The following is a 13,209-nucleotide window of genomic DNA, read 5'->3' on the forward strand; positions in this document are numbered from 1 at the left end:
GAACATACTGGGATTTTTCGACCGATGGTTAACAAACAATATCAGTCCCAATTGACTTCCATTGTATGGACACAAATCTACACGTTTCTCAAAATATCCTATTTTACGTTCCACAGAAAAAAAAGTCGTATACGGCTTGAACGGCATGAAGATGAATAAATAATGACACTGTTTATATTTTTGGGTGAATTATAATCCATGCAAAGGTTATACATTCTAGAATGCATTTTTGTCATACTATACAAACACATATCTTCGTACACCCGGCCTTCTTGGTAATGGTATAATTGGAAAGCACACCACAACATAAGGTGGTGTGAAATAAACCTGGAATAAATAAACGGGCATCAAGCTGTACAAGAAAAAAAAAACTCCAAATGCAGCCCAACTCCAACAAATCTTCCAGGAACCCATACATATATATCAGCTCATATATTAAATAACGCTACATTCTCATTTAGATATTACAGATTTGTTGGATAAAACTTTTTTTGGCTTGGGGAAATCTAGATTTTTTCTATATGGTTTAAAGCATCCGCAGAATGTCTACATGTAAAAAAATGGGTCAGATGGAATGTCAACACACGCTCTGTGAACAGATCCTACTATACGTCAGAGTAACTGACAAACTTTGCAAAGTCATTGTAAATTTCTTAAGAACGAATTCCCTTTTCTATAAATGGAGATGTTCGATTAATTTGAAATAAATATGTTATGATTGATTTAAAATGTGTTTGTTGAAAGTCCTGCCCAGTCTGTACCGTGACCACTAAAGTCAGAACTTCAGTGCCTTCATTAAAGCGCTATTTCCATTTTCCATTTCCTAAATCCTTTCGCTGGTTTCAGGAGGCTGTGATGATTCTGTGGCATTTCATTTGCAGTTACAGTAGTTGCTGAAGTCTGCTCTCTTTCCAGCAAACATCTCATAAGGTGACATCACCGCGAAGGATCATTTAATGGGGATTCCATTATTTCATAACATTGAAGAGGACCTACTGTAATATCATATGTATCTTCAAGGCTGACCTTGATAGCATCAGTATTTATACTTGAAGCTGTCTCAGATTTCCCTTTCAAAGATTAATGGATCTACAAGCAGAGTCATTTCAAATGAGTGGTAATCTGCCTGTTCTGTATTAAACTGATGGGACAGGATATGATCTGGAGGATATTGAAGAGAAACTATTGCACTTTGTAATATTAGTGAATGTGACTTACTGTAAAAATAAGACGACCACACAAATCTTTGTGCCCTGACATTTGTATCGCTGTACAATTCGCCCAGTATTATATTTGCTTTATACCTCGAAAACACCATCAGAGTGAAAACTTAGGCCAATGAAATGGTTTAATGTGCACAGAGTTTTATAGAGGTCGCTATTAAGTTTTTATATGTGGGGTGACATTTTGCGACTACAGAAACAGCAGGTTATATAGGCTTTATGGCGTCATTAGGTCCTGACCTGAGGTCAGACTCAGAGTAGATGGCAAACCTATCCAACACTACAGGAGCGTTTCCTCAACGAATCCAGATCTGTTAATATGCAAACAGGTCAATCGAATTAGGTTGTTTTATTTCTGTTTTACTTGTGTCATTTTAATAAAGCATAACAAATAGAGGCAAACTGTATTATAGAAAACCAGAGGAAGTGTGCATGAACGATATCTGTACACAATATTGAAAAATATCATGCAACAGAACCTCACTGATGCTTTGAAATATTATATTCGGTTAGATATGGATGTAGGATATTGGGACTGTTTTTCTATGAGCTTTAAAGAAGCACTTCCGCTACGAGGAAAAGTTCATTTCAAAAATATATTTTGGGTGACATCCGAGAGATTTCCAGGCCTCGTCATAGAGATCATTGTTATAGTTGTTGTCAAGGTCCAGAAAAGTACTAAAGACATAATTTGTTACCTAAAATATCTTCATTTGTGTTTCCGAAGACAGCGGGAGGTCTTAAAATGTGTTGAAAATAACACAATTTTGAGAATACATTTTCCTTTAATGGGGAGTAATGGCTTTGGTTGGCAACGTGATTATATCTCAGCCTTTAATTCTAACCCTCTATCCGAGTGCACCTGGATAATCAATAAATCAAAAACAATAACGTAAGACATTTCCACAGCGTTCTTCGGAGAATATCTGATAATAAAGGATGAATCTCTCAATTACTTCTTCAATAAAAGTCGGGCCTCTTTTAATGACACTTATGTTGGCAGACTTGAAATGGGTCGAGAGGTTGTGGATTTGCTGTGATGTGAAAGCAGACACATCTTTAAAAAAGATGGAAAATCTGACAGGCCATTGTTAGTTTGCCCAGTATTTTTACATTTAGCAAACACATATAAATAGCTAGTTACCAGGCCCCCTTAATTATGCAGTGGGCTCCAGTTGTAGCGTACAGCCAGATCTCAAATGCAAGGAAAATAAAAGAACCGTATTTAGATTGAACCGCAGTCCTGGGGAAGCCTTGCATCAACCTTTACTGAGCCTCGGGGGACTTTGTCACAACCTGGCAACCTCAGGTGGAGCAAGAGCCCACATCGTTTCAAGCCGCAACTTGGCCGCCGCTCTGTCGGAGTGGGAACCGAAGACTCCAGAATTCCAGGCTGTAGTCCTCCAGCACAAAGGATAAAAATGGATACGAAGCGAAATATGAGGTGGGCCCGCCTATGCGTGACACGAAAGCAGTCGCAAGTTTTTCAATTGTTTATTTTTACTTTGCTCTTATTCTGCCATTAACCACAAATATAAAAGTTTTTTTTTTTCCTGTAACGTTGAAGTTAACAAAGATGATCATCTTATGTATTGAAGGGATTGAAAAGGTTTTTGTTGGTGGTACAGTAGATATGAGGCTGTGTTTCCATATTTTAGTCACTTATCCAACACATACACATGTTTGAATACATCAAAAACTCCTTCACAATGAGGCAAGATGTTAAATATGTATTTCTAAAGGTTCTGTCATGATGTGTGCTGCTCTGATGAAATCATGTCACCATCTGTTCTTAAGAGAGATTTGAACACGTCCTGAAGATTTTCCCAGGAGAAAGGACTGATGTTCACCTAGAAGACATAAAGAATAAATTGAGATAAAGCAGAAAACAACTAAGAAAGTGTGAAGACAGAACACTGTAGAAACTAATGTGATCAATAAGCCATGGCAACATATGTTTCACATTACTTAAACTCATAAAAAATGTCAAATTACAGCAAATATTCACTAGTTATTATTTTAAATACTATAACACACAGCCAATTTCATTATAGTTAAAAATGTAAGACTGCAAAATTTTTTACAGTGTATAATGTAATAAACTGAATTCAGAGGAGCAAATAAAGGCATGAGATATGCGTTACCTGAGTAACATGTTGTCTGACTAACTGCGGACGCTTGCAGAAATGTTGTAATTTTTTACACAGCTGTTCAGGTGTCGAATACAGATACGTCGCTACAAAAGGAAAATACATATTTGATCAGTCAGAACCCTCAAAGAGCAGATGAGATAGCAGACACTTTCCGCATTAAAAATGCAGACGACACCACGCTGTGTGATGTTGTACATTATTGAACTGTGGTTATATTTATTTATATAAAAATGCCAAAATGGTTTATAGCTAATTTTTTTCAATTGTGCTTTAAGATGAATAAGTCATTATATACAGAAGTCGACAATGAATCTTCTTTTGCATATGAAATTAAGATCATGAAATGAGAGCAGACGTTCTTTACCAGGGAATATTTCAGGGTAGACCAAAGCGTTCGGACAAAGGGGATAACAACCACAGTGGACTGCTTCTAACCTGATAGAGAAACATATATTACATGTAAGGTTCAATCCCATAATGCATTAATACTGTATTGACAAAATATATTGAAATGACTTGGCTCCACTTTCCCAATTAAGAATTTCTAAAATGGCAACACAGAAGTTGTCAGAGGGTCTAAGCTGTGAGGCTGACAACAAACCAAAACATAGTTGGCAATTCTTAAATGAAGAGTTGGCTGGAAGTTCCTCAACATCTTTGTTGCACTATGCAATTTACATACCAGCCAGATAAAGTTGCATACTGAATATAATATAATTTATTGAACATGATATCAATGTATTTCTATATGAATGATGCAAAAGTGGAAAGCACAGAAAATACACTGCAAAAAGTAGCTATAGAAGTTGTTTGGTGTTGTACATTTCAGAAATGACCTATAATAAATCTGTCCATGTTTTACCCGATCATTGGTTAAAAACAACTCTGTAAAATGTATGTAATCCTGAAGAACACTTCCAAGAGCAGAACTGCGCACACTGTGTTGGATGGATGTCTTTGGGCATTGAATTTAGCATGTAGTAAACTACAGGTCAGGGGTCACGATTGAATGCATTAATTGGAACACTTTTTTTAATTAAATGTACCAAATTAACCCATCTAATTCAAATACATAATGAAGTTTTGAGACACTCATAACTATAGCATAGTTTTCCATAATCTCCAGCTTTTTACTTCATCAAATAGTTCAATCTAGGGCAAACTTTACTCCCAACTGATTCAACTCATTTGAACCCCTATTGCTGGCAGTGGAAATGACCGGCTGTTTAAATATTTTGTAGAATGAGTATTAATATTTAATGAGTATATCCATCTCTCCCTTCACCATCAGATCCTCATCTCATTTCCCATGCTAAAACCATGCATATTTTAATATCCGATTAGCCCTCTGCCATTCACGGCTGAAATTGTACGATTCTGATTGAGCAATGGGACAAATCTTCCAGAACAATCCTGAGGATGAGTGAAACGTCGCTGGGTGTCAAGTTGTGTTTCAAAGTGGTTTGTATTGCTGCATATTTAATGGTCACCCTTACACTGCTTAAAACTCATTTTTGAGTACTTCAGTTCTTTCTCTTTTTTTACATTTTAGTTTTGCTGTAGTTTGAGCAATGCATTGGATTTTTCAACATCTAAAACTGGTTCTTCTTTTGTATTCTGCGGAAGAAAGAAAGTCATACAGGTCTGAAATAACAAGAGGGTGAGTAAAGGATGACGGAATATTTTATATTTAAACTATATAGTTTCAGGTTATCTTGAGGCTCCCTCGAAAATACGTACCCCCGGCAGAGAAACACTAATCTAAAATCAGCACTTCACATTTTAAAATCAATAATCTACTTTATGTACAATAATTACCCAATACATCGGCATTTAAGATTTATCTCAAAGCGGCAGAACTTGCACTTTGTCAATTTAAATATCTTTATTCAAACAATATACGAGCCAAAACCATTGGACGCCTCAGAAAAGCGGGAAAAGACGAGCATGTGCGCTAATTTCTCCACAAAGGAAAAGAAAAACAACAGCACAATAGCCGCCGCCCTTGTGCAAACACCAGACAGTGAAGGTTTAGTCTAGTATTACCTACTCTGCAACGTCAACATCCCCTTCCCCGATCAAATTCACAGCGGACGCAGTAAATCAAAGTCGCTCGGCAGGAATCACCAACAGCCCGTCGTATGAAACTGATTAAGGTCAGTTCCATGTCAATGCAGTTAACGTGCGAGCGTGCAAATGCTTATCGGGCTTTTCATCTCAAATATAATTAGGTGATCATTCTGCTTGGCTGCCTTACTGTTTTTCTGCAGGGCATGCATGGGCGTCTGCTGACAATTAATCAGATTAGGCTAATTTCCACAATAACGAGGACGGAAGATGGTGGAGAAAGTCCCCTCGCGCGACCAATGCGGCACGATTGTTAAAAGCGCCGGGCAGGTGATTCAAGTTCGATGTCTTACGAGCACATTCTTTTCATGCGATCGATTCTCTGTCGCAGTATTGATTAAGAAAGTATTAATAACCCTTATTCGTCTCTATTTGAACTGGATGTTTTCAGGAGTATAAACAGTGTTAAGAAAAGCAGACAGCAGGTGTTTGATCACTGTTTGAACACACATCGCCTGAGGACATGAATGCAAAAACACACACAGAGGAGTCTCCGTATGTCTCCTCTCCGCTGGACTTTGATCTAATGAAATCGAGAACAACTTCAGCTCTGTGTAGTAAGAGGTCCAAAGGGAGCACAAGTCTAAACTGTTACCTCACAAAACAGAGGATGCTTCTATTCAATCAATGGACATCGCTGCCCAGAACAATCATCAGTGCTGTCATTAACCCGATGTTTTAGATCTAGAGAGTAAAACCTGGATGATTATAATCCCCTGTGTAGGATTACCAGAGCTCCTGCCAGTGCACTCCTGCTTTGGACGGTTTGTACCTTGGCCCTCGGCGTTATCTTATAAACTCTTCAAAAGTAAAGCACAGGTGACTGAAGATATCGATTCAGGCTATGCTGAAGACATCAAGGGGGATGGTTTCAAAGGTCGCACCAACACGCATTCGGTACCGTTCATACTATGGTATAGCCCTCAAAACAAACTTTCAATTAAGCCGTGAACTCTTCTTGGTCTGTTTGGGGTTTGAAAAAAAACATGCTCAAGGTGAACTTCAGAGTAAAAGAGGATTTTATTGCCTCACTTTGTGATGAAATGTGTCATGGTGACTTTGATTTTTTTATTATATTATATCGAGCCCACAACCTTTGCATTGTTTGCAAAAATCTCTACCAAGTGAGCTACAGGAAGCCAAGATACATTTATTTCAATGAAAGATCAAGAGCAGATTGCCTAGTGGGCAGTGGTCTGAAATTTGGTGCCAATACACATACGGCGACCCGCGTTCGAATCCCGGCTCGAGGTCATTTGCCGATCCCATTGCCCTCTCCTCCCTATACATGACCTGCCCAACAGTCCAATAAAGGCAAAATGCACTCAAAACATATCTTTAAAAACAACATATTTAGACCCGTTTTTGATATTTCTTATGGTCCGTTTAGTTAACATGCCAGTAGTTAAGGGGATTGCTTTGCAATGACAATCTTAAAGCTGTTGTCGCAAAATGTGACGTGATGGTTTTCAATTGTTATCTAATGCAATCATTAAAAAAAATGCATCCCAAAAATGTGTGGGGTCACTGTAAGAGACAAACATTGCTTTTTCGCTGCTGGCAATATTTTGAACAGCCTTTCTGTGTGTATGATGTAAATAAATGATTGGAAAAAAAACTTACTGTTAATTATGTATTAAAAACACATATTTCTATAGCAGACACTAAAAAAATAACTCACATTGCTACTCCGAAAAACTCGTGCTTGGCTGTGGACACGACGACATCTGCTTGGCACAGCACTTTGAGGTAATCTTCCTTACTGGGCATGAAACCCCAGTACTGGATGTGGTCAACCAACTGTTCTTTGGCTTCTGCAAAGATGTCTATAGTGGGAAGGAACGAAGAAGGGACACAGGCCTCAGTATCGATGTGTAGTAATTAGCGGAGAGAGGGATGTTTAAAATGTTGGTCATATTTTGCGAGGAGATCAAATAAGCAAGGTCGTCATAAATTCGGACGTTAAATGAAAAGGCATACAAATAATCAATAACGTGATTCTATTAGCGAAATCAAAATAGATTAAAACCGTTTCAACGCGATTGCCTTCCGAGCAATCGTAAACATAATTTCATAACATGAGCGACCTTTACGATCTGTTTATTTCTTTTGGTCCAGCGGCTCTTTATGCCACAATAAAAGTTTGCATCTCAATATAAGAGATTGTGTTTCCTGTAAGTCTGGTTTTGGCAGCGCTAGTTATAGTTGGAGTGTGCATGCACGTAAATTAAATTAACACAGCGCCATAAATACTCAAGACTGTCCGAAGGTTATTAAAACGTAATTGTCCACTAATGGGGAGTGTATTTTGCCAATAAAAATGGTGCCTGTGTGTGATAAACAGATGAGACCTAAAGCTATCCACTTAACAAATTTGTTTCAAAGTTACATAAAATGCATTTAATTACATTTGACCGTGATACCAGAAGTGTCATACACCTAAATCGAGGTAGAAATCTGAAGGAAGGATTACAGAAATATACAAAAATAACTTTGAGATCTTGCTTTCATGCATTAGGACTCGAATCCAAGAAGTCCAAAACTTTTAAAAGCTTACGTGATATTTAAATACATTAACATGCTTATCAATTCAACGAATAAAAGCAGCACACAATGTACCTGGAACGTCAGTGAATGTCTCTCCCAGGACAGAAACTTCAAAGCTCAGCTGTCGTTCTTTGAGTTTCAGTAAGGTCTGGAAGAACAGCTGTGGGTCTTTGTCATGTTCCCTTTAGCCAAAAAGAGACACAGCAGAAACAATAACATGATTCCCAATTAATTAATTGTAGAATATGACAACAATATTATCAGCGGGGAAAAAATTATTACATAAAATGGAACAGAATCAGAACCATGATTGCTGATTTATTTTGTAAATCTGTATTATGCGAATTGTTTTATCTGAGAAAAAAGGTGGAAAGGGATTTATGTCCAATAAAGAGGAATGACTTAAGGTATGCGAGTATTAACTACTTAATGTTTGCGTTACACTAATACTTCTGAAACCTTGTATCTTCACATTTCATTATTTCAATTTTTTGCCGTAAAGCAATTTTATTAGTTAGCCTTTATGTTTATGCAAATATATAACCAATAAAATTTCCTGAAAAACAGCGAATTCCAAGATTTTGTAAGGACAGTGAGGATGTGTATGATATAGCAATATGGAAACAATAAAAAAATGGACATGGTTAAAAAAGCAAATATGGATGATTGACATTTCAAGTGAGCTTTCAGAATGTTTGACATTAGATATTCCGAATCCTTCTAAATCTGTAAACGTATGAAAACGCTAATACGATTATTTACATGTGAGGTGCCTGATACGAGTTCTGAGAGTTCCTCTTCCAATCACAAACAGTGTATACCTTCATTACACATCTGAAAGCCGAGGCCACATGTTCTGTCGTTGTGATCCAGCCAGGCCGCTGATTGCTGGTGTGTTTCCATTAAAGTTCTGAGCTCGGCCAAGAGATCTGGTGAGCAGCTTTCTCAAAGTCAATCACTGGCAATGCTTCATTACTTCAAAAATAGCTCTCTCTGAAGTGTGCTTTCACATCTAATAACCTTACATGTGGAGTACTTTAAAGAATAATGTTTCGATAAACGCAATAATTTTGACTTAAATTTGACTTTTTCCCGTAGGAATCTCATTGAACATTCTTGATGAATTACATGCGATGGGTCTTATCAAACCGAGAAAACAACCTTTGGATGTACGTTGTGTGGACGATGAGCTGATGTTTTAAATCTTTGAGATCTATATTCTCTCTAGACAACAACTGCTTTTTTACGTGACTGTGGGAAGGCAAAACTATTCGGCCATAATCCAAAAAGCCAACACCACAAGTGTAGCACTAAAGACTAATGAAAAGTTAAGGATCACAATAAATCATAGTTTTGAAAAGAGAAATGTGTCATCATTTAGTGACCCTCTAGTCATTTCAAACCTGTATGTCTTTAAATCTTTTGCAGATCACAAAAGAAGATAGTTTGAAGGATGTTGGTAACCAAACCACATTGGTACCCATTTACTTGCATTATGTCCGTGCAATAGAAGTGAATAGGAACTGCCTTTGTCTGGTTACTAACTTTCTTCAAAATACATGCTTTTGTGTTTTGCATCAGTGAGAAATGCATATTGGTTTGAAATGACAATATGGTGAGTAAATGACAATGTTCATTTTTGGGTCCCTTTCTAAAACTATACGCTAAACAACCACACACTGTACACATCACATAGTGACCCAGATATTCATGTAATATCATATAATGTCCGCAGACTCCCCCAGTCCAATGAGTTCTTTCCCAACATGAGACACAACCCCCATTAAACTTTATTCAAGGGTCAAAACTGCCTACTAGCATGTCGAGCGCGCAAGTTAAAATGACGTCTGATGAAAAACTTCCCTCCTAAGACAATGACACTGAACTCTTGAGTTTGAAAAGCTTGTCTTTGACCTAAACCGTGGAGCTGAAGTTCTGACACTTGAGTGGCGAGGTTCATCCACTCCATAGCACTGAGGTACGCAAGCGAACAACGGCATTACAGAGCTCACAAAAGGGCCTTTGACAAATCTCAGAGCTTCTCAGCACCGTCGTCCTGTACGCTGTCGGAGAAGAAGCTCCTCACAAAAACGACAAACGTTGAAGGTCAAAAACAATTACCGGGGGCAGAAGCGCTTTGACAAAAGACACCTCCCACTTGGTTGGAATCTCCTCAGATGAGGTATTAGTGAAGGCTTATTTCCTCTCATTTCCGGTTCTTTTATGTTTCCTTTTCCCCCATGGCTTGACGTTGATTCCCTCATTAATTTTGCAGCCTCTTTTGATTCGCTACAATGTGGATGTGATTGCTACCACCTCTGGACTTAGACTGGTTGACCTGCGGGGAGGTGACATGGCAACTACAGGGATGCTTATTACCAAGCCTGTCAGTCTAGTAACTAAAACAGACTGCATGTAGCCTGTGATGCCTTATTTCCTACTGACAGCATAGCGGAGGGTTAATTAATATGTCAGTTATGTTATGCAGGGATTGCCAGGGCTCAACATGCCTCTCGCACTAAAGCTGGGAGAGAGGAGACCAGCGGTCGCACTAACACACGCAACCACGGGTTCACGGAAATGCGCTCGCAGCTGCTGTTTGCATGTTACATTGTGAACTGATTGCATTAAAGCGGATTAATAAACAAAACAAGTTTATAAGAGCTAAATTAAATCATTGAAATTTAGAGGCTACATTTAAGGGCCACAATGAGGTAAACAAAACGTATAAATGACCCAAATAGAGTTCTAAAAGGAAATAAGGATTTTAGTTTGGTTTGCATGGATAATAAAAAAATGGTCACAGTATCATATTTTCACAACACTATTATCATGGACAAAATATTTCATGGTTTCATTCAATCCTTTAATGTTATCGTGATATTTACATATAAAAGGAACATAAGTCAAACATACAAGTCAAACTTACTGTAAATTTTGATTATTGTGTTTTTTCTCTTCTGTTGGTCATTAAATTTCATTTATAAAATGATCCTTTTTGCCAATAAACTCTTTAAGTGCAGAGAGAGAGAGAGAGAGAGAGAGAGAGAGAGAGAGAGAGAGAGAGAGAGAGAGAGAGAGAGAGAGAGAGAGAGAGAGAGAGAGAGAGAGAGAGAGAGAGAGAGAGAGATAGAGATAGAGATAGAGATAGAGATAGAGATAGAGATAATAGAGATAGAGATAGAGATAATAGAGATAGAGATAATAGAGATAGAGATAATAGAGATAGAGATAGAGAGAGAGAGAGAGAGAGAGAGAGAGAGAGAGAGAGAGAGAGAGAGAGAGAGAGAGAGGGGGATGGAGAGATGGAGAGATAGAGAGAGAGTCAAAGTCTCTTCGGGCAAATCTTTAAACGTGCTGAAATATTTACGTTGTTACAATGTTTAGAATGAATACAGATAATATCAATAACCGTGGTTTTTAATATCACGTTTATCGATACTTAAGTATTGTGACAGCCCTATTCAAAACAATCAAGACTCTCATGAAAGCATTTAATGTGAAAAAACACATGTAAAAAAATTATACAGTGGCCCAAAAATATTTAAATGCATTTTTCTGTCGGTCAAGCTAAATTGAAAATATATACACAGTAGCTACTCTGCTAAGACATTTTACTTCATACATTCACTAAAATTCACCCAGACAGAATATACAAATCACTGCTCAAAATGTCTGAGAAAAAGTTGATGAATAAGGCCATCATTTGTTTGCAAATGCAACTTGGTTTGCTGTTTTTTCATCTAATTCATAATATATATATATATATATATATATATATGCTGCCATCTACGATGAAAATGGTGAGTTTTGTCATCCTTGACCTTAAAGTGCAATGAGACAGAAACCAAATAAAACAAATAAGAGAAAAAGAGGTTCAGCAGGGACCCGACGAATCCTCATTAGCAGTCATTCGGTACCACTTAAAAGAATATGATCCTCTCATTTAGACAGCTATGATTAAATATTCCCCTTTAAGTCGCACCCATGAGGTGCATGTTTTAAAATTCAAACTCTATTTACTGCAATAGCATGACCTTAAAGGATTCAAATAAGAAGGAAGCGAAAGGGCTAATTAACGGGGCTCTTGAAAGCCCAGGACTCAGTTATCTGGGGATTGATTAGGGTCAGTTGAAAATAGTGGAGGCAGATCAGTCGGTAAAACTGAAAACAGATCACAACGCAGATCACATTCCTGCTGTTTATCGGTGGGGTGGGATGTGTGGTGCGGACTTAATAAGGGAATAACAACTATACATGAAAGTGTGAAAACGTACACTGTGATGTTTGGATTATTGTTTCGATCGATTCATTTTCCACTCCTTTGCATGCTTTAATGGACGTGTTAATGTTACGTAACCCTCATTCGTTAGCATTAACTGTGTGCAAACATCAAAGTCTAATATTTTTTGCCATTCTGCCTTCGCCAGGTTGAATTCCTTTTTGGCGTTTGCAGACCTCTAACACACCGTGTCCTTCCAAAAGCAGTTCTTCTACTGCCGGTCTTTGTGGCATGGCTTTGGCGATGAGCAGGGCGCAGGAGGAGTCTGGGAACCGCGCACGATGCGTGCCAGCACAGTGTGGTGATGCGTCAGTGCCTGCGTCTTTTTTTTCCTCGATTGGTGCCCACTGCACAGTCTGGGAGGAACGAGAGATACACAAATATGTCTGGATTTAAAAAAAAAATTATCGCGTAAAAGACAAAGGTCCAACAGAAGGGCAAGAACACTGTCTGATGCGGTAGAGATGATGTCTTTTAAAGATGGCTGACGCATGTCCACGCGGCCGTTTGTGTGTTTGTGAGAGCACGTGCTTGTCGGTCACTGTGACGAACAAGGTTGGTTAAAAAAAAAGCCTCTTGATAAAAAAATGTTCAGCATTTCTTTACAATCAACGTGAATGGGGACTCGCACAAAACAAAGTGAGTCATTTGGGTTAGAAAAAAAACACGAGGGTGAATAAATGAGAATTTTCATTTTCCAGTGAACTATCCCTTTAAGCCTCATTACATCAGCACCTGCAAACAGCTGCCCTCTCTGACCACTCGCCCTGGTCAACGCCTGCAATAAAACAGTTCTGTAATCCAACAGATGAAGACCTATCCAGGCCACATGGAGATTAACAATCTGCAACCAGTGATGACAAAAAGAGAGGCTAGA

General features: G+C 38.2%; 1 protein-coding gene across 1 annotated transcript in view; it reads right to left on the reverse strand.

Moving 5' to 3' along the window:
- Positions 1-1,559: 1,559 nt before the first annotated feature.
- Positions 1,560-13,209, reverse strand: part of gtdc1 (glycosyltransferase-like domain containing 1) — a 35,208-nt gene continuing 23,558 nt past the window's right edge. The window contains exons 7-11 of the mRNA XM_079464305.1: positions 8,123-8,232; positions 7,185-7,329; positions 3,741-3,811; positions 3,368-3,459; positions 1,560-3,073 (exon numbers count right to left, since the gene is read on the reverse strand). Coding sequence (XP_079320431.1) covers positions 2,972-3,073; positions 3,368-3,459; positions 3,741-3,811; positions 7,185-7,329; positions 8,123-8,232 — 520 coding nt within the window. The 3' untranslated portion in view covers positions 1,560-2,971. The remainder of the gene's footprint in view (positions 3,074-3,367; positions 3,460-3,740; positions 3,812-7,184; positions 7,330-8,122; positions 8,233-13,209) is intronic.

The sequence above is a fragment of the Barbatula barbatula genome (assembly GCF_947034865.1).
Source record: "Barbatula barbatula genome assembly, chromosome: 9".
In the NCBI taxonomy this organism is placed as follows: Eukaryota; Metazoa; Chordata; class Actinopteri; order Cypriniformes; family Nemacheilidae; genus Barbatula; species Barbatula barbatula.